This window comes from Aphelocoma coerulescens, chromosome 4 (genome assembly GCF_041296385.1).
Source record: "Aphelocoma coerulescens isolate FSJ_1873_10779 chromosome 4, UR_Acoe_1.0, whole genome shotgun sequence".
In the NCBI taxonomy this organism is placed as follows: Eukaryota; Metazoa; Chordata; class Aves; order Passeriformes; family Corvidae; genus Aphelocoma; species Aphelocoma coerulescens.
In genome coordinates, this window is record NC_091017.1 from 69,936,625 (window position 1) to 69,959,232 (window position 22,608).

The 22,608-nt window shown below is 36.5% G+C and overlaps 1 protein-coding gene across 7 annotated transcripts in view; it reads right to left on the reverse strand.

The window, feature by feature from the left end:
- The window catches only part of RGS12 (regulator of G protein signaling 12), an 86,155-nt gene that overhangs the window by 15,467 nt on the left and 48,080 nt on the right, over nucleotides 1–22,608 (reverse strand). For 5 of the 7 annotated variants that reach the window (XM_069014548.1, XM_069014546.1, XM_069014547.1 and 2 more), the window contains 12 exons: nucleotides 20,667–20,836; nucleotides 17,510–17,602; nucleotides 16,261–16,404; nucleotides 11,297–11,476; nucleotides 9,903–10,056; nucleotides 8,570–8,646; nucleotides 6,655–6,855; nucleotides 5,783–5,856; nucleotides 3,461–3,587; nucleotides 2,422–2,518; nucleotides 842–903; nucleotides 169–322 (listed from right to left, as the gene is read on the reverse strand). In XM_069014548.1, coding sequence (XP_068870649.1) covers nucleotides 169–322; nucleotides 842–903; nucleotides 2,422–2,518; nucleotides 3,461–3,587; nucleotides 5,783–5,856; nucleotides 6,655–6,855; nucleotides 8,570–8,646; nucleotides 9,903–10,056; nucleotides 11,297–11,476; nucleotides 16,261–16,404; nucleotides 17,510–17,602; nucleotides 20,667–20,836 — 1,533 coding nt within the window. The remainder of the gene's footprint in view (nucleotides 1–168; nucleotides 323–841; nucleotides 904–2,421; nucleotides 2,519–3,460; nucleotides 3,588–5,782; nucleotides 5,857–6,654; nucleotides 6,856–8,569; nucleotides 8,647–9,902; nucleotides 10,057–11,296; nucleotides 11,477–16,260; nucleotides 16,405–17,509; nucleotides 17,603–20,666; nucleotides 20,837–22,608) is intronic. The other 2 variants (XM_069014551.1, XM_069014549.1) reach the window with 2 other exon arrangements.

Below are 22,608 nucleotides of genomic sequence, written 5' to 3' on the forward strand. Positions count from 1 at the left end.
TTTTACCTTCAACTTAAGAAAACTTGACAAACACACCAAACAAAAATGTAATGGTCATGACTATGATTTTCACAACACAGTATTAAACACATGGTACTTTATCCTACACAGACACAAAATTTTTCTAAGACTACTTATGTTAATATGTAAGCTATAAAGTTCACATACCCTCTGCTTCATCCAAATTTATTTTCTGACATTTTTTTTTCCCAATCTTTGCAATAGAGTCTTCTCTCTTTGACAGCCGGACTTCCCTAGCATTTTTTCCATTTTCGCCTTTCATTTTGATAGAATTAGACTTTCCTAGAGTTCTTCCCTCTCCCTGCATTAGAAGGAAAGTTAAGGTACTACTTACATTCAGGTTCTATCATTGTATACATAAAATGGCCTAAGGGAATGAGAAAGTTATTTTGGAAACACATTTCTCTAACACCACAAAAAATGCTTTAGTTTAGTCTTGGTTATGGCAAAGAACATTTGCCACAGCAGTTCCCAAAAAAGGTAGAAATAAATATAATATTCTTTACTCTGAACAATTCACATAACACAGGGCTTTTGAACTACAGAGTAATTCAATCATTTTCAAACATAGATAAGCCAATGAGACACAAGACAACAAACACAACACAGTGAAAGAGTTAACTGATTCATCATGAAGACAAAGTTCTTCACAAATAAATGCTGTTGACAGTGGAGAAATATCAGACGAGTTACAGCTATAGTCAATCTAGTTACATAGTCTGGCCGATTCAAAACCATGTGTGAATGCAGCCTTTAGTCTAGAATTCTAGAAGGAAACAGAAGATGATCTAATGGAGAAAAATCGTTGCAGAAGACTTACAGTAGATCCTTGACTTCTCGAAGTAGTTGCAGTCTGTTTTACTAATATGCCTCTTTGTTTCTCTGTAAACATTGAACATAAACATACCTTCTGTAACTACTGATTTGTAACTCCCCAAAGAAGCGACATTTAAGTGACAATGACAGACACAACAGATTTTTGCTCTAAAATTGCTCTAATATGTACTCAGAAAATAAAGAGTGAGCACTGTTGATATCCCTGATACTTTTCAGTAAAAACCTACCAGAATCCCCTCCCATCTTCACATTTTCCTCATACTAGCATTACTTTTAAAGTTTAAAGATGCTGAAGTTTCACTTACACACTAAATTTTCAGTTGCTTTAGATCAAATAATCGTAAAATCTGAGCTAATAATTCAGTTCGCGATTCTCAAAATTAGAATTTAAAAAAGAAAATCAGCAGAAAAGACCATTGAAAGGCCATGTTGAGTCTTTTCCAAGCTGTTTCATGCACCAATTGTTTTGTAGACACTGTCATATCCTCCTTGCCATCTTCTAGCTAAGCAAATGGCTCAATCAAAATAAATCTGCCTAAAGTAAATGTACTAACACAGAATCATAGCCCTCTTTCACTGGTACATTGCCACAGAACCAACCCACTGCCAGAATGATCCTCTGACTTAGGCTTTTACAGTTGCTGGCAGCACACTGGATTTAGGCGATTTAGACTTTACTTGTAATTCTTAAACAAATTATCTGTGAGAGTATTTAGATGGAAAACTTGTTTCAAAATAACAGTTGGTTCTGTTGACTAAAAAAATGACAAATCTGATTCTCCTCAATAAATACCTCCGTCTTTACAGTGCCAGTTCTCCCTCAAAGAGGATCTCTGCTCTAAGTCTCCTTAATTTAACCATATGTAATACAGTTTTTAAAACTAAGTGTTCAGTATCTCTAAAAAGGTCTCCTAATGAAACCAACCTTTACTCTCAAAGCTGCTTACATTGCTTACACTCTACAATCTAGTGTTAATTATGCCAAGAGATTGTCAACTGTTTAGTTGATAAATTTTTATTTTTCCAATTATGTTGCCCAGGGTAATCACAAATTTTATCCTTTTTGGCATTATTTCCAGAAATCACCACTTAAAACTGGAGAAGCAGGCTCTGCTACTTTCTCATGCTAAAGGAGGAGATTATCATAGCAGTACATATAGCTGCTGCACAAACTGCATCTGTTTTTCTTACACAGAATGTTCCTTACTGAATAACTGCCAAATGCACAAAAGATATTTGTCTCTTTATTCTCATTACTATTATTGGGCACTATGTTCTTAAGTCTGTGTGTGGATCTATGGCTGAATGCAAGCAAAAAATTCAAATATTACTGCTGCAAAATTTCTTACAGCAACAGTAGAAGTACTTGCTATCACAGATTAAATTAATCTTCTATCTTCAGAAACTGCACTCCTTTTTAGTTAAAAAGAATCTATGCCACACGTGATGTATCTAAATTTAATCACATTTGCCTCACCTTCACATCAACAGGAAAAACTAATCAGAGTCAGGGTTTATAAAACTGACTTGGAACCATAAACAAAAGCTTTTATACTAACTTACCTCTAGCCTTTGATGGTTCTTTTGCATCTAGAACAACCCGTTGACCATCCAGATTAGATATAGGGACACCAAGATCAAGTGGTTCCTGCTCACCACTCTAAAGTCGGATCACAGTTTGTATGCAATAGAGAAAAAGCTGTTTTCAGAACAAATTTATGCAGTCTGACATTTTTGAAAGAAAACAAGCAAAGTGTTTTTTATACTTCAGAGTAGCTTCAATATAGTCTTCTACCATTCTAAGAATGCTTACTCCATTGGTGTAAAAATACCTTGATTTCAGTGAGTGTAACCCATTTCTGTGAGGAGAATGGTATTCAGGGGAAAAAAGATACATGGAGAAAAAAAATCATCCAATTTGTAAGTGTGCTCAAATACTCGAGGACCATTAGTGTGTATCTTCAGAAAATCATGTTTTTCAGAGGACATGGAAGATTATTTTGTATTCTAAATTGATTGTATTTTGTTAATTTTGTAATTTTATTAAATGAAGTTACCTTTATACCAACATGTTTTTCAGTTATCTTAAAAACTTGGACTAGTTCAGCTAAGACAGCATACATACTAGAAATACCACAAAATTAACTTTACATTCCTAGGTATTCCAGCATAATAGAAAGGAGAACAGGATAGACAAGAGTTCAGTAGTAGAGAAGTTGGATCAGTCTGCTTTCACAAAAAGTTTCTGCAAGGGGATTTGTGGCAAATTTCATAATTCCCAGGATAATGGAACAAAAGCTTTAATCCAACCAACTTTCCCTGGCTAATAATGGGAGTTGAGCTCTGGAAGAAGCTAAGTTCAGGCTTGCCTGTTTAGGATGTCGGATTTATTCTGAAGCAGAATATCAAACAGATGTAGACTAAATATTTGAGGTGACTACTATTAAGCATAATGGTTTTGACTACAATGCATTGTATCTCAACATGTAGCTATAGACATTTTAATGCCTAATTCTCAGGAGAGGAATCATTCCAGGGACTATCATATGATCTTCTCCAGACAGAAAATATTGCTGCTTGAATTACATCAAAAGATACTTACTAGTCTTGCCACAAGTTCATTAAGATTTAAACCATATTTTGCAACCACAGGCCTTAAGACCTCTGTTACTGGCTTGGTGGGTTTCGCCTTCAGACCAACTGACCGATTGATTGGAACAAGATCCAGCCTGAAACACAGTAATTGTTAACATTAAGTGTGAAACATTCCAGTAAATAAAGGGTCCAAAAAGATACAAAATCCAATCTACAGCAAAGTTACACCAATTCACAGTTAGTAACTAGCTGGAACTGCAGTAGCACAAATCTGTCCTAAACTGAAGCGACAAAGAATTTATTATTTTATTTTTATTTCTTTATTATTATATCTAAATTATTATTATTTATATTTAACACAAATGAAAATTCTACTGTTTCACTTGCCAGAGCTGAGTGAAGGCATGAGCCAGTCTATCTCAGACCAATGAAAAGCATTCCACAGCACTTTCATCTTTACAGGGAGATTACTTTGACCAGCCTGGTCCAGGAGTGCTTCCAAAATTACTCCATGCCTGACTATAGACTTGGTTGCAAGAAAAATATTTCTTCTCAATTCCACAGGAGAGACACACAACCTCTTATTCAATTACCTGAGATGAATTTGGACAAGTATTTTAATTTTTACACACAGGAACAAACACAGTGGAATTGCAAATGATGCTACTTTTTTAGGGTTGGTGATGCAACATCATGGAAACTTGGTGTAAGAGAAACTTATATAGCAAAGCTGTAAAAGCAATTAACTTAGAATTTACAGGCTAATGACAGCTCTCTTCAGAGTCTATTTTGCAATTTTGCATAATTTTATTGAAATAGCAAAAGAATTATGAAATACAAAACTAAAAAAAAACCTAAGCCCAAACAAATAATTCATTTGCATCTATTTCTCTGCACAGAGCTGTGCCCAGCTTTGGTTCAGTGGTTTTTTTTTAATGCTCTTTATCTGTGCCCTGAATCCTCCACAAGCCTCATTTGACTGTAATGGTACTATAGTATGAAAACAAGGACAGGCTTATTACTAACAAAAAAACCAGAAGAAATGTACATCAGATATTAAAATTATCAGTAATTTTGTCAGTCTCAATTAAATATAAAACTCATGTTTTCTATCACAAAAATTACTTATGTACAAGATGTTTAGTCATGTTGACTTTTCCCTTCCACAAGAAGCCAGAATAACTGAAACTTTATCTTTCATATTTTCTTTGAATTCAACAGTTACTAAATTGAAATGATCCATTTAAGTCATTAGCTGGTAATTGATACAGAAGTGGCAAACATTGAGGTAACTAAGTATAGCCACATAGTATTTCTCCTTTGTCTGAAAGTGTTCCAAATATTTGACTATATTTGCTTACATAGCATCTACCCAGAGAAAGGAATAATGTAGAATATTTCTACATTTTAATGAACACACAAATAACATATGGTGCTGCCTACTTAAAGTTCCTTTTTAACTTGGAAACTCAACAAGCTCACACCTAATAAAAGACTGCTCAATCTCAATTTCAAAACTGAATATGTTATGCAGTATTTATTAACCTGAAGTACCTTTAAATAGAAACTAGCCCTGCTTCCTAAGGAAAAGTAATATAGAGCCAAAATGAGGAATGCCTGACAAAATAAACTTTATTCACTTCAAAAGTGCAGGTCAGTAATGTAATATATTTTACTTCATTACTTTTTCCTGAAATAATTATTTCAGGAGTTTTCATAGCCTTAGCTTGGATTCATTTTGGAAAAAAAATACAAACATTATTTTGAAAAAAAGTATGCTATCAAATATATTACATAAAACAAAATATATCGTGTACTGTATTATATTTTACCCATACTAATAATTTAACATTGACTTGTTTAAGACTCAGGGTTCATCAGATGAACTTTATTTATACAATTAGTCTTACTGTAATTTTCCAGGTGGGCATATAATTACAGATATAACTGAATGGGTACATGTCATCAATAAATATATCCACTTAACTTTAAGACTAGGACACTCACAGTTCAATTTCCATCCCATTCTTGTGCCACTCCAACCTACTCTTCCTGATGTGGAAGGTCCCTCTGGACCCACAGATCTGTCCAGTGCTTTCACAGCTGCCTCAGCTTGAGCTGTTTGACATCACAGTAATATTTAAATGTCCCTAAACTGGAACACTGGCATCAAGATCCCACTTGTATCCTAAGAGCAATCCAGAAGTCCCCCTCCTGCAGCTCCACAGCCTCCACAGGTAACTGGCAACATCCTTTACTGCATTTACGAAAAGTAAAATAGAAAATGGGGTGGAAAATGCCAGAGGAAGATGCTATTTTTGACTCTCACCGAAATAAAGTGCGTTTTTCTAAGCGCAGGTCCCGCGACTCCAGGATACTACTGTCTTGGTGCAATACCAGAGGCTACAGAGCACATCAGGGAGAAAAGAAGAGAGAAAATTAATTTTAAAATACGTTAAAAAGAGCAACTGTGTTGTTAATTCTTTTTAAGATAACTCAGAATGTTATTAATATGGGCTGCATGCATTCTAGTGAGCATTCATTTACAACATTGAACATGATTGAAGCACATTTTCTTTTGGCTAGGTGTGAAACAATGACCACAACTCAATTTCCACTGGAATCAGCAGGTATTCAGGAACTTGGTTTCGTAAAACAAACCTAGATTCTTCAACTTACATAAATTATACAAAATGGTGCATTAGAAAATACGGCCAGGTCTTTAAAAGCTTTAAAAGAAAAAGCCCGTAACTATGACCATTCATTGACTTCTGTCATCATAATCATCTAGATGGATCAAAAGCATGAATTTAAGAGAATACTTAAAGCCCACAGCTTGTCTTTGAATTGGAGATATTTCTGTTGGACTAAGAGCCCTCACATACACACTGCACCATCCACACAGATTGTTGTCTTGGAAATTTTCCTCAATATTAAAACCTGTACCTCGTTTCTAGCCTTAATGCATCCCATTCATCTTTGAACAACTGAATGTCACTATGTTTTTGGGCTTTAATGCAGTAGCACCTACTACCACACATTTGTTTTCTTTGTGGATAATTCTCCTTATATTAACCAGCACTGCCAATGTAAAGCTATAGGTAGAACAAGGAAATACACGTCATTATTGAGAGAAAAGAATTCCTTATTCGTAAAATGGGGATGAAAATGCTTCCAAAAAAGCCCAGGAATATACAGTACCTTATCACCTCCAACTAGAAACAGGTCCACTGCAGCTATGTTAATGCCATGTTTCTCGCAGACCCCAGAGAGCACCTCTTTGATGGAGAACCCGGATTTCACAGCCATTTTGCTCGATGAGCCATCCGGAAGGTTCACACAGCAGTACTTGGGGGATTTGTCTTTATCTGGTACAAATGCAGGCAATCTTGAGGTTTCAGACTTAAAAGGAAAGAGTAAGGTCAGTGCCCAATGGGAAAATTAGGACTGGGTAAACTTTTAGAGCCTGCACAAATCAAACCAAGTCAAGAACCATACTTTCCACCATGCTTTAGAAATCCTTCCAAATACCACAAATATCAGATAGATTTAAATCCTGGGGAAAAAACATTTAGATAAAGATCACAATACTGCACAAATCTAAATGTATTTCAAGAACAGATGAAATTTTATACAGCGAGTGTGTAAAACAGTTACAAAATTTACTAAAGAACTCCTAATTTAAAAGTATACAAGTAAGTAAAATCTTATTAAACATCCAAATAGTTAAATGCCTGTGCTCAATAACGGCCTGCTGATGTAAAAATTACCATCAGCACACTATGAATCAACATTTAAGTGAGGAGCAATGCCTTTAAACCTCAGGTTTCTCAATCTTTCCTCTCAAAACTTCCTCTTCTTTTAACATAATCTGAATTCTATGCACAAATACACCACTGAGAAATTAAAATGTTAAAATTATTTGCTTTGTGACCATTAATTGTTTTTATTAAAGGGAACTAGAACTACGATGTTATGGGCTAACTAACCTTTATTCTAGAGTAACAGTAGAATAGTAACACTACTACTAAATATCAAAAGTATCTTTGAAAACTTAACAAAAGTCTCACTTATAACTTAAAAGGACACAAAAAATATTGGTTTTGTCAGCCTTCTAGGGTACTCATCATGCTTTTTAACTTGGTGCTTCTCATTCAAATCACAGTAACTTTCTGACTTAGATCACGTGGGAGGGGGAGAGAAATGAGGGGTTGTTGCTTTAGGAAGGCTTTGCCTTTTCTATTTCTTAAGCCAAGACTTTTCTGCAACAGAAATAAACATGACTTCACCATGCTTGTTTCCCTGATCAATATTTTTAGCATAGGCAAAATTACAGTTATCAGTTAGTAATTAATTACACAGAATCTAGTCAATTAGAGGGATATCAAAAGCACAAAAAAAGTTTAAAATTTCCCTTTTTAGATTCTTCCTCCATATCAACATAGCTAAAATAAAGTATTACATCTATGTTTTATTAATACTGTTTTAATTTTGCATCTCACTAGTTTTACACTGTGAAGGTAGAACTCGTTGGTTAGAAATCACAGTGTCTTCACTTATTTTTTTAGTGTGACAAAGTGTTTGCAACAAAATTCCTTACTTCTCAGATTTTTAGGACCAAGTTAAGTCATAATGACAAGAACATACAACTTTAAAAGAAACAGAGAAGAAGCACGACAGCCACTGGCACGACAAAAATCAACCTAATTCAACTTGTGTCCCCCTTAATGCATAGGCCAAGAAGAGGGAAAGCTTTAACTTGTGGTTGTTCAAAACAGATTCTCCCTCTGGTAGGTGGAACACACTGTTTTTAAAGAGCTACAGTCTTTAAAAGGGAAACTTTATTCTGGTAGTTCACTGGTGCCTAAAGTTAAGATAGACAAGATGCAAAGAATATCTTTCTGTTACAAGGATAAAATAAGAACTAATATATGAATGCAACCTCTATTACATTTCTAACACTCTAAAGTTGCTTAGTATTACATCTTGTGCTCCAGCTATATCACTTAAAGACCCCTTCCCAAGGCATTACATCAAACATCACACATCTTAGAAAATCAGTAATTCATTTTTTTATCTGTTCCCCACTTGCTCATTAGTAAGAGGCAGCCATTACCAAGTCAAGACTAGCAGTGGAGGACATGGAGCCTTGTGATTCCCGTCTGTATGACAATCCATTGGACTGAAAAGAATCTGTTTGTGGAAAGAACCAGCAATCAGTAAGAAGGCTTATTTTATTATTTATTATAATACCGAAAACTATTTCAAATATTAGCTTCTCTAGTCATAAATTTTTCTTTTTTCATTAAAAGGAAAAAAACCACCAAATCTTTGTACTGTGCATGGAAGCATGGAAATCAAAGCAACTCTTGGTCAAGTATTTCTTGGTTATGTAGCCCTTGAATAAATCCACTTATTTTTATATTAAAAATGAAAAATATAATCCCTTTTATTAAAAAAACTTAGTTTAGTTAATTAGATCTAACAAGATTTCAATATTTCATCTTAAAAATTATTCTACCTCTTCAGATATTTTGAAGGGAGATATATCTTTTTAAAAGCGTAAGTATGGTGTTAGAAAACTAAAATCTGAGACAACTACTAGTCACTTTCAGAAGTTTGAGTCTATAATCTCAGTAAATGCCTCTGATGTCTTTTCACGTATGAATATACTAAGATCACTCAAATTATCCCAATGATCAAAGATGTCTTGTGGGTCTGGGCATTTACCAGAAACAAAAACTACAGTAACAAATATGGACCAAAGTTGCTGCTTCACTGGAATTTCTTCATTATTTTTAACTCAATAGAATAATTTACTGCAGAACTTTCATCTCCTCTAGAGGCCATGTACAGGTGCTTTCACAAGGGAACTCTTCCCTAAATTCTCAAACACAATTAAGTAACAAAACAGCAGGTTACAAGGGCTTTCACACCTCTGACCCTCCTTTTTTCATTTTAGTCAGGGAAGGTGAAAACAGATGGTGACTCTGTTCAAAAGTGAACATACCTGTGTGTTACTGATAAAAGAAAGAAAGTAGGATAACACAGATGGAGGAATTTTTAAATAGCTGTAACTATAGCATTATTTGCTGTACTGTTCCTGGACTTCTCTGTAAAGATTTGAAATTATCTTTCTACAAAAATAGTAGCTCTCTTACTGAAAAAGCAATTACCAGCACACAGAAAGGCAGAATGTGCCAAAAAGTAGAAAAAAAGTCTTCTGGAAGTTGGTAAAAACAGATTTAAATATTGTCACAATTTCATCTGTTTACTTGTACGTCCTCCACAAAACTGCAGCACTACTAGCCATGCTGTGGCCTTCTGACTTGACAGTTCTTTTCGTCTGCCACTCCCAAGAATGCACTCAGATAGCAACTAATCATGGTAAGACTAGTCACATCTACTGCTGAAACAACCTTGAAACAAAGTGGAATGTGAACACTCACCGTTTGGATAATCACCATTTTCTCTTCTCTTCTGTGATTTTCCCAAACTCTTACTTCTTGACCATGAGAAGAACGTTCCCCTTTTTTTCTTCTCAGTGTCCTCCTCTCCTGACTCTTCGTTTAAAGATCTTCCTGACTTTGACTTACCACTTAGCTATCACCAAAACACAATTAAATCACTGGTTGGATCACAGTTGTGAGTATATTGTCTAAAATAAACCTTCCCACACTTCTTCCTAAAACGAGAGTGTGATGGCCAGGTTAGCTGCCTTCTTTACCCCACGCACAAGTGTCTGTGCCAGCCAGCATTCCTCTCAGTAGCAATCAAAAAAACCCAAAAAAACTTCACCAGTGGCAACAAAAAGAAATACATGGATGGAAATGTGCTACTTGGTAGGGAGTACAAAACAGTAGCTGGAAATGATTCATGGAGAGCTCCAGCAAATATGAAAGAACTGTCCCCAGCTCACCAGTAACCCTTAAGTTAATGTGGAAAGGCCATTTGCCTTGCTTTTAAAACACTGAATTTCACTTTGGTATTTTTCCTAGGTTAGGCTTGAACATGAACAGCTTTTAAAGACAATGACAAACTACTGTTTAACATTTACAAGTATAATCAAGTATTTATTAGAGTTGAAGAATACATATGTCAGGAATGTTTGATATTAAACTAAACTTGCTTTTAACAAGGTAGTATTCTTGTTAGATTATTAGACTATTCCTTAAAATGCCACTTTTTAAAGGTTCCTAGTCATAAGAATACATAATGGAAGATGGGGTAATCTGTAGTGACTGACATGAAAAATGAAAAGTTATAATTTACCCATACAGTTATGTAATGCTATGGTGGTATTATCTACAAGAAGAAAAAAATAAACCCTAAATAATGTCAGGAGATCAGTCAGTAAGACTACTGGTCTAATTTTTAAGCAACTGTACTTATTTAACACAGAATTATCTTAGTTTAGTAGAAGCTAAGAAATAAAAAAAGCCCTCTGCAAAAATGAGTTCATTGAGGTTAAGTCTTCTCCAAAACTTCTGATAAAATGTCTGCTCTCAGCAAAGGTTAAATTATCACATCTTAACTCCCATGTTCAACCTAAATAAGCTTCTGAACTGGCATATTAAAATAACTCTTACTTTTTATTTGTACACATTTATTTAAATAATAATGAAGATTTAAAATTATATTCAGAAAGTCAGTATCTAGGAAACTGATTCAAAGGCAAGGATTAAAAAAAAGTCTTTTCCCGAATACATAAAAATATTGCAATTGTACTTGCCAGCATCTATAACCACACATTTTATTTTATATATTATCTTTGATTTTCTAAAGAACTTGAAAAGCATTATTTAAAAACATGGTTTTCAGATAACAGGAATGCAAAGGTCACCTTTTTTGGTGTTGACATGTTGGACTTCTCTGAACTGACGCTGTGTTTGGAAGTAGGGCTGCTGGGAACACGCTGAGGATCAGGAAGAGGACGTCCTTCCACTTCAGCTAAGATGCATTCTTGGTAAAGGGGGGATTTGAGGAAGCGAGTATAGCTATCAAACTTCATCAAGTTAAATATCTGAAATTAAAACACAGTGGATAATGGTTACATGTGCTTCAGTAACACATCAAGAACATTAAGCTACTTCGCAACAGCCAACACCCACAAATTTTAGGACATTCGGTTGTAAACAGCATAGGTACGATGCTGTTTTTGTTTAGACCTGGTTAAATACACTGCACCCATTTAAAGTGAAACATAATTTGACCCATTCCCTTATTACAGGTTCAGAGAAAAAGTTAGGATTTGTGCAAAGTGCAAGCTAAGATGCTGCAGAGTCTTGACACCACCATCTCCTTTTACAGCATTGATGCCATTCTATGTGGAACATTTAAAACACTTTCAGAGGTTATTACACTAACACTGTATGTAACAGGATCAAGTTATACAAGTGTGTTTTAAGGTAGCTGTGAACAAGAAAAGTTTATATTCTAAAACACACTAATATGATATAATCACAATATGCAATAGTACAGAATGATACAAGACACACAAAGTTAATTGCTGATGTGAGGAGAAGCTGAGAGTCCTTCACAGTATATATAATCTTCACAGAATCATAGAATCATTTAGGCTGGCAAAGACCTCTAAGATCATCGAATCCAACCATGAACCCAGAACTGCCAAGTCCACCACTAAGTCATGGTCACGTGCTCAATCATAAGGAAAAAAACCCATCAGAATCTTTGGACAATTCAATAATCAAAATGCTGTAAATCTTGAAAGAGAACAGTTTACATTAAATGACCAACATTTATCTTTATCCACAGAGGAAAAAAGCAGCTCGTTACGAGGTCTGGAGCAAATATCTGAGGCTGATTCAACCAAAGCTAAATTTATGAAAGTGAAGAAGAGTTCTTTCTTAAATGCTAAATAATGTCAGTAGTTTTGTTCCATTTTTGCAAACCCGCTGTTTTAAGTAAATCCATACTTTTATTTCTGTATCTTCTGCCATGACTCAGTTGATCTGAAAAAACAGTTTGAATGGCTGCTTCTCTGGACATGACAAATTTCCCACAAGCAAAGGAAGGTATGCACCACCCAACCAGTAATGGTATTTCTTGCTGCCTGCTCTGAGGACGCCCTTCCCCCTCCCCAAGACAAGCCAGGACTTGCCTCTGCCAAGTGCTCTGAACTCCTTTGTTCCAAGCGTGGGCAAAACCAAATGTAATTCAAACTCTTTGGCAGTGTCTGATTGGCCGCTCACCCCAGGTCTGCCCCCAGTCCTCCCCTTTCCCCTTCTCCGAATAAAAGAAGGACCTGAGAGGAGGCCCGCCCTCTTTGGCTTTGCACCCCTTTCTGCGAACATCTGTGTGTTTCTGTTTTCTGTTTGAAAGCTTCTAATTGCAGGAATTAGGCAAACTGAAGGCTATATTTCTCTCTCTTTGCTTCTGGTGGTGGTATCAGCTTTGCAGCTACCATTTGCTGCTTTCAGAGCTACTGAAAGGCTGGGTTGCCTGTGCTACCTCTCTAGGCTGCCCGAGGCTTTCTAAGGCATTGAATTACAAGCCTAGCCGGTAAAAGCTGTGAGTATTCACACAGGTATTCCCAGAAGTATAAAGGAAAGTCCATCACTGAGACAGAGTGGTCCATTTGCAGATCAGTATCATGTTTAAGGTTGTGCAGAGATGCCCTTCTCAACTGGCTTTAGCCCAAAACTTACCTTGTAAACAGCAAGAAAAAGCAGAGAGAACTTGGTCTTGCAGAGTCACAGAAACCTAACTCAAACTGAATGCCAGCTTCCATGTTCTTGCCTTTCTCCTCTGTACACTTCCATTCCTGCTTAGGTGCTGCCTGTCATCTTTGTTGGGCCTTCTAATGCACTGTTTTCCACGTGGTAAGCTATGGAAAAATACTTTTGTACATGTTAGCTTTGACAGCTTAACATGATGAAATGGCTCAGTGCAAAGTCCAATGTGCCCTCAAGGCCATGACAAAGAGACAATCTAGTACCAAAGATTTCTCACTTGAAACCTTGCTCACAAAGGGGAACATCTCTCTCACACCATCCTTCTCTGACCACAGGTACACTGGCAAAATTGAAAAAGACAACAAATTTCAAAGCACACGTAACCTTTAGGCCAAGTCTCAACAGACTATTGAGTGTACACAACACACACAGCTTTGAAACAATTCTTGAGTTCTGTTGAGCTCAAAGAATACTTTGGTGTATTGCCAAAACAGTGTAAAATACAGAGGAGGAATTAAAAGAAATCAAAATGCCTCAGTCTCAAGGACTCACAGAAGCACCACTGATAGAAGATTACTGGGAGAAAAGGCTAAGTATAGCCTGCAGGCTCCAACACAGATGCAAAACTCAAGCTAACTGAAAAATACAAAATATTTCACCTGTCCTTGAGCTTTTTAAGAAAATGAAACTTATAAAGGTTACACTCTTCAACAAATCACAGTACTTTCAACTGAATGCAATTTGTGCCCCAAAATATAAGATACGATTCTATGGCCCAGCTTACACTAATACATTAAACTTAACACAGCATCAGGATGAAAAACAAAGCTTTACACAGTTGCCCGTCACAGAGTCTAGCACCATTAAGAAGATAAAATAGTTATTCCATGCTAGGCAGGAAGAATAAAGGAAAAAATTGCAGGGAAGTAAGAGACACAAGAAAAGTTACAGCAGAGATGCAGTCTGCAAATTAAATATATTTAAAACAGCAAAAGAATTTCAACCTTTTAACTTTGCTGGACAAAGTGATGAGAGCATAACTAATTTACCTTGAGCTGATTATCATCAGTCCTACTATGTTTCTAGCTCCCAATACATCCATGATTTCCTATATTTAGCATTATTATCATATTTACATGTCTTAATGACTTCTGCTTATTTGGAAAAGGCTAGTAGATGATAGTTCTTGTTCTTACAAATGAGAAAAGTATCTTTTAAAAGCATAATTTGAAATTTACAGATAAACAAGAGTAGAAAAACTAACATCAATTATCAACTCTACATGAAGTACATGATATTTTATTCTTATTTTAGTATGTTCAAGCGACCTACACTGTCCTCCATCCACAATCAATCAAAATGCTTCTTTGTATTCAATTTATAAAAAAGAACATCCTAATTAGCTATTGTGGCTGCATCCACACTGCCATTAAAACCTCTAACAACAAGATGAAGGACAAATTTGTCAGGATATGGACAGAAAGCAACTTCCAGGATTATTCCCAGCAGTCAGTGCTTGAGAGAGAACGGTCTGAAGGTGTTTCCAAGGCACTTTCCCACACATTTCTGCAACTCCTGGGCAGACTTACAGCAACACTCCCTATTCCCCAGCATCACAGTCATCCAACAACCACCACAGAGCAGCACCCTTGCACTCTGTGGTCAGTGTTCAAATCCAAAAAATCTTGTGAAAGACACCAAATGCAGAGCTTTTGCTTTATTAAGGTTGTGGCACTGCCATGAGTTGAACTTTGAGAGTCTGTGGGTGTATGCAGTAACTACACAACCCACAGCTCTATGTTCTCAGGGTGGTGCCATCCACCAAGACCACAAACCGACCTCCTGCAGAGCCACTCACTGAAAATCCAAGAAATTAAGGGCCATCAAGCAGCTGATTCCCCAGCGCTGACCTCGGCCAGGCAACACACCACCAGCACCTCAGACAAGCTCCCAGGCCACATCCTTCAGCAGAAGTAATTCTCATCTAGCTTCACCTCATTTTCCAGTGGAAGGAACGGGTCTGACTGAGGGAACTGACTGAGGCACTGACAATTTGAGATAAGCAGATCAGGCACAGACAGGCCTTGTGGCTGGGACTGGACCCAGAGCAGGACTTCTCACAAGCATTATGAGCCCTCCAACTAAGGATACAGCATTTTCAAAGAGAGAAAACCTGCATCAGCCCTGTCACCTGACTCATCAGGACTCCTTGTACTCCACCAAACAAATGGGAGAGGATGCAGAGGAATTCAGACATAGTCTCCACAACACCAGGATGACAAATGCATGAAAAAATGTCTGGGAAGCTGGTGACTGGTAATTCCCACAGAAGGCTCATCTTAGGAGGTGCATAAGGAATAGCTATAATGCTGGAAGCAGCCAGACCAGCAGTCAGACCTACCTTTCTATCTCCACTATGCAGGAAGATGATACTATACCCAGCCACTCATACTGACCAAAAGCATGTGGTCTGAGATTATGTCCTAAGATTGTGACCTGGTTCATTAAAGCTATGGCCTTGAATTCAAAATTATGATCTCAAAATTACTTCTACTAATAAACTGTTAGGGTGGAAGAGTTGCCAAAGAGATGACTTAGGAGAAAAAATTAGAAACTGAAATTCTACAGGAAATGTAAAGTGTATGCTGTTGTTGCATAACTGTTCTGAATATCAATAATTATTTAAAATACATCCACTTCAGAGGTCTTCAGACTCCAACAGTTTTAAAATCTCTTTGCCTGACAGTAGTATTAAAGCATAAGGGAAGAACTCCTTTAATACAACTGACATTTTAAAAATCAAAAGTAGACACTATTTGAGCACTCAACTTTCCACTAAAGAAAACCAGCCATATGCCAACACTCTATGCAATGGTGCTGCAATACATAGAATTATTTACTTGCACTAAACCCTCATTTCAGTAACAGTACTTCTCAGATTATTTTTTAGTTAAATGACAATTTTCTACACACAACAGAAAAACAGTCAAGCAGCCTTTCTTCTATTCTTCTAACAGAATCTAAGGTATACAGCATGTGAAACTATTTTTATAGATTATAAAGGAAACTATAACAGACATAAACATAGAGCATTCATGTTTACTACAATTACCTGAAGTTGTTGTTCCTTGAACATATCCGGATGGGGAGAATTGAGAATATCATCTGCCAACTGTGCCTGGCTGTCAATATTAACTGGGGTTGTAGCTTTGCTACACAAGAATTTACTGAAGATCTCCCGAGCTCTGTAAGAAAGCTACAGAAAAGAAATGTTAAATGTATGTTGATTTTAAAACTGTATTTTTAGCTAAGCATTTCTTACACTGATATATTTCACCCAAAAATAGATAGCCACTATTGTTTGATATATGTATTCTTCATAAGTCAGCTTTTGTTAGTTTTAGGCACACAAATAGGGTTTTTCCTTTAAAATTAGAAAGATTCATCAACCATTTCTTAAGCAGTAAAAGTTGTCCTCCAAATAAAAATTAAAATAATCAAGCAGCGAAGCTCAGCAAGTATTTTTTAAAAAGGAAAGTAGATTTTTTTAGACTTTAGACCTTTTACATAACAGTTACTATTTACATAAATCCTCTAAGATTCAATTTCTAGAAGTGAGAAAAAAGTAAATATATATGAATGTTTACAGTCAAAATCACTCATTTTTAACTTGTTTACTTTGAAACACCCACATCACAAAAATAATGAAAAACCCACCAAGCTGAGCCTACAGCCCTTAAGGGTGGTGTTCAGAAAATACATTGTTTGAAGACAGAAGAAAGTAGGAGAAAAAAACCTCATTAGTAGACAAAAGAGAGACTTGGAAGATTAAACTGTTTCCACCACATAAACCTGACTAGATTTGGCTGTGGTGCAGACAGAAGTGTTGCCAACCTGTAGAAAGCTCAATATTCACCCAAACTGCCTGACCAATTCCCTCAAAAGGATGAGATGGAGATTCTCATAATTTGTGAACAAACGTGAGAGCACTACACTTAGAGCAGCAGATAATCTAAGTTACTTAGAAACACAATCTTGGTTGGTGGAGGCAGTCTACCTAAAAGAGTGTAAGAGGCCTCTCCTTGACACGTTCAATTAACTTGCTCTGCACTTCCATGCACTGGGCTACCACTGCTGGCCATTTCCAACATCCAGGATACCTTACCTCATTCTTACAGAGCTTCCTCTGCACTCTGCTGCAGTTCAACTATACCCAGCATCTTAAATTTAGGTCATCCAACCCTATTTTAGTGATGTCACAGTATGAAGACCAAGCACAGCTCCATTAATTTCTATAATCTTGAAGGAGTAATAATTTTTGAAGAAGCAAAGCAATGTACTGAAATACATCATTGACTTACCTCTTTTTTATCATGTGCAGGTACATGGTTAAAATATTCACAGGCCTGCCAAAATAAAATATTTTCTTCACTAAATTCTTTCCGTAGAAATTCCTAGGGGGGGGGAAAAGCAAATAAATAAATGTCTCAAAAAAAAGTTACTTGCCAGCTTAAACAACGTATTTATAATGCTCAGAAAGTTTGCATAAAGGTAACTTTTCAATCAGTCTCACAGTCCAGTTTTCTTCTACAGTAAAAATCAATGTATGTCCAATACATACATAATGCTTCCCCTTTCTTGTGTTTTTTAAATGTATATAACTGAGAAGAATCCATCAAGTTACAATCAAATCATTTGCAAGTACAAAGTTTGAAATGTCATGCTAAGTAGTGCATAAACTAGTGAATAAACTTTTAATAAAAATTTAAATAATTTATAACCTGCATTTAAAAATGACACTGTGAACTGTCTTTAATTGCAGTTCCACTGATGTAACAGAGCAGATGTTTATCAAGCAATGCCCATAATCAGTTCTGGATTCATTACGGTATCTCTCTGCATCACATAGCAATTACAAAAGAAAAATCTTTTATCACTGTATGCTGATGTGGTTGCATGGTGTCTCTTTGGAAAATACTCACTAAGAGGAAAAAAAAAATCTATCTCCCAGTACAATACACAATAATCAGGACATTTATATTACAGGATTCTAAAGTCCAAATGAAGACTGGTATCAATTCAGTTGGAAAACTCTACAAGCACAAACTGTCCCATATTCAAATCTGTATAATTCAATAGTCTCTCTGAATCTTAAAAGCATTTTAACCATCAGGGGAAAAATAAAGATATAAAAAAATAACTTGATCTGCCACAACCTTCACTCAATTGTCACATGGGTATCACTGAAGCTTCCTTACCATACAAAGCAGCCTCAGTAGCTGTGTAAGAACAATCTCCACAGAAATAAACTTTAGTTTGTGCTTTTCAGATTTACATAGAGTTTAAGGAGTCCAGCTGTAAGAAAGCAACTGAGATAAACCAGCATACAGGGAATCTAAATGCCCAAGCAAGCTCTGAATTTAAAGTTCCTCAGAGGAATCAGCTGAGACACCAAACGCATAAAAGACAATCCAGAGAGTAGTCAGGGGACATTTCTGCATTTTACGTGTAATTACATATTAAAAGAGAATCAAATTAGTGAGCAGGAACCGGAACAAAACTGCTTACTTCCCCCCTGGCACATTCCCTGTGAATCTAGAGTCCATCTCCCACTTGCTTCCTTGTGGCCACAGGATTTGGGCACAGCTGGCTGTCCAACAACGCAGCTTCACCAGGAAGGCTGAGTGGTGCCTCAGCTGGAACATCAGGCTGCTCGGCAGTCACCCATGGCTGGGAAGCTGGAGAGGTTGGTGTGAAGGCCTTCAGTGGGGGAACCTGCAAACAGCACTCTCACCTCCTGGCTGACTGCTCTAAGCAGCAGCTCTTATGCAAAGTTGTGAGTATTTGCAAAACATGCAAAATCTCTCCTTCTTACAGAGTAATTCCTGCTCTGTGACAAAGCTGTCCTCAGGAAGGGCAGAGGCTGGATTGCAAATGCACCAAGACACTTACCATGAAACCATGATTTAAATGCTGGTGCCTCAATGTTCTTGGATACTGGCAGCAATCTGTAACTGCACAGTGTTAAGACAACCAGGTTGCAAATAAATCTAAGCAGTGGCTCTGGAAATCTCCTGGGCCTCAAGAAAATGGTGGTTTTTTTTAACATTCCCTAATTGTTTTTTGAAGTGGATATTTCTTTAACACATGCACTTTTGCAGTGTTTATAAAAAGAAGTTCTAATTAGAATAAAATGGAGGGAAAAGTAAAACTTCCAGAATATCTGAAGTTGGCTTTTGCTGAAATGAAAGTACCTTTCACCTTTTAATCTGAAAATTTATTAAAATGATATTAACTAGTTTTTACATTTTTAATGTAAGTTCTGAACTAACATAGCAGTGAAATATTAATGCAGCAATTTTCTAAGGGTACTGAACATTTACAAGTAATTAGGAAAGTCAACTGAGTTTTCAGTAGCAGGCACACAAATTATGTCATTTTTCAGATGGACTCTAATATCAGATCAGAATTGTATTTTTCCTTTCAGCCTGACAAGAAGTCTCAGTATTAAAGCAGAAATGCTAATAACTCTCAGGCTACTCTGCTATAAACCAGAGAACATAATATCCAGGATGCATTATTTTGTTTTCCTCTTCTCTGTTTCCTCAAATAGATGTTCGCTGTAAACGTGGGGTTTGGGGTTCCCCCTACCAGTTAACATGAAAGTCCGTTTATTAACCATTGTGATATCTTAATACTTTTGTATCAAGCAAAAGAGTCTGAGTTACTGCAGATTCCAATAATCTACCTCTCCTACACCACAGGTTTCCTTATATTCTCATAGTGAAAATTATTTGGGCAGCACAAACTGTCCCTGTGTAACACATTCAGAATCAGCAACATACTCTCACAGTGCAGCAAAGCAAAAGTATATACCCTCAGTTTCCTTGCATGCAAAATAGAGATGATGCTATTTACAGCTCCATAAATGTGCTGTGCAGAACAGTATTTATGTATTGCAAAGTATTTATGCTTTGCAAATAATCAACATCATTCCTTCATGTTGCAGCTTTAACCATACGCTACTCTTAGCTACCATAACTACTTCCAAAATGTATTTCTAAAAGCCTTTTTCAGGAAAATAAGCCACTCTATCACTGAAAAAATCTTCTGTGTGGCTTCCAACGTTTCAGTGGAGATAGATGTGAATAATGACCCATTCTTAGGAAACTACCAAAAGTACTTCCTTCTTCTTGTACAAAGGCTACAAAACAGCATTTTACAAAATGGGGAAGCTTTCTGAAATGAGAAAGACAAAGCCAAATATAGCTTCCATTTTCACCTGAACTTCTGCTGTGCAGAAATGCAGGGCAATCTGTACATTACTATGAACTCTTACTCCACTGTGAACCCGTGTAAACTCAGAAACATGCTCATATAACAACCGAGCATGACTGAACTCCTGTCTCTTGTCCAGTGCATGGATAGCGTCAAGGGAAAAAAAAAAGAAAATACAGGAAAATTACTGTGGCAGTATCAGGTATTTTGGAAAGCCTCTTGCTGTCCCTCAAAACTTACCGAAAAATATTTAACACCAACAGAATCCTGAAGAAGACGCTCAAAGGAAACAGCCCAGCTTGCAACTCTCCTTTCTCGCAGTCGCCGGCAGCTCTGCACACTGGGAAGGCTGGCATTGCTGCTGAGGCTGTTTTCACTGATGCAGTCTTTCAATTCAGTGCTATTCAGCTCTGTTAATAAAGGAAATTAAATCTGTCAACAAAGTAGCATTCACTTTTACTCTTCAACATTGTTCACTTATCACACCTCCTGCTCAAGCTCACAGTGGTGCAGGTATCTAAATATCCCTCTCCATTTTTATTAAGAGCACCTGCATAGAAAAAAACCACCCCAAACACCTCTCAAGTTTCTTCTGTTCTACTGCAAAGAAAATGAAATGAGTGTCTTAAAAGCAGTCCTCTGACAGAAGCAAAAGGAGCAGGCCCAAAACAAAACCTTTTTCCTTGTTCTACAAAATAAAACACATTTTCCTGGTGATATTTCTCACCCTATGGACTGCACACCTTCATAAGATTACCCAAGGCAAGTTGATGTTCAAGAACCCACTGTTCACCAGAATGTGGGCAAAAACCTACTTGGTGATAGGAGACAGCAAAATTTCATATACACTTCAACTGGTAGAGACAGAAAATCTGTGAAATTTTACATGGAAATACAAGATTCCTGTTTATACTGAAAATTTAGGAAAGGAGTCAACTGTGGAAAAAAATATTAAGGAAAATGAGCTAGTAAGGGATGCCTTCCTCATCCACAGGAAATAGAGGCATCAAACCATAGATCCTCAATTTATCATGGTTTCTGATAAAAATAGGGATCCCTTCCAGATTCCGGCCAACATAATGGAATCATCTAGAGACCTCAAGATGAGAAATTACCAGATTCTTTAGATCTTGAAAAAACAGAAGTGATTTTGTATTCTGAAAAACAAATTAACAAGAACCCACAGAGAATTCAGGGAAACACAAAAAACTCCTTGTGTAGCAGCCTAACAATTTCAAGTATTAACCCCAGATCATCTTTGTCACATGTCAGTAAATGAAATATGCACACCCAAAAAATCTCAAAGTGACCATTTGTTCACAGAAGTAGAAAGGGGAAAGAAATGGCTGTTCTAAGTAAGAGAAGGAACTGCTTACAACAGGTTTCTGTTCACTCACAGATTTGTCATTTACTTCTTGCACACCCTTTTGTAGAATGGTCCTTCCACCACACACAAAGTAAAACTGGCAATGCTGAACTCACAGCTATACACTTCACAGAGGTGATAAAAGGTTTAATTCATTGTGAAGACACAACTAAAGCCTGAGCTACCTAGTCTGATCTCCCTGCTTCAAGCAGGACATGTTGCACATAGAAAGATGCCAAACTGAGTGAGATTCTGTGATGAAGGGATGAAAAAAATCACAGACATTCAATTACTTGAAAAATTTGCAGTAACAGATGTGAGAAAATAATACCCTCAAATTAAATAGATAGTATATTCAGCAATTTTATGCCAAATGAAAAAGTATGCAGTTCACTAGAAATGCAATCTGTTTGAGAAAACTGAATTCACAACCAGTCAGAAATGGACTATGCTTCAAAGGGACGTTTTTATGATTTTCCTCAGTTAATCACTTGGACTAACTAAAGAAATGAGCGATTTCACCAAAAATACCCTACTTTATGAGGTATCCCAGGGTCTCCTTTTATGTTAGAAGTATTTGAAAGCACTCTGCATTTCCAAACTTCACATTACAAAACATTGCTGTTCCTCCCTGGAAGTAAGAGCTTTGGAAAAAGGCACCATTCAAAAACTGCTATAAGCATAGGAAAAAGTTATAAAGATAGTTGTAAAGACAAGAAAAAAATTTTTTAAAGTTCTGAAACTTCATTTTAAAATTTATTTTTAGCTCAGAAATATTCACTAAGATGTAACAGTTAGCTACTCTGAGTTTCTGTA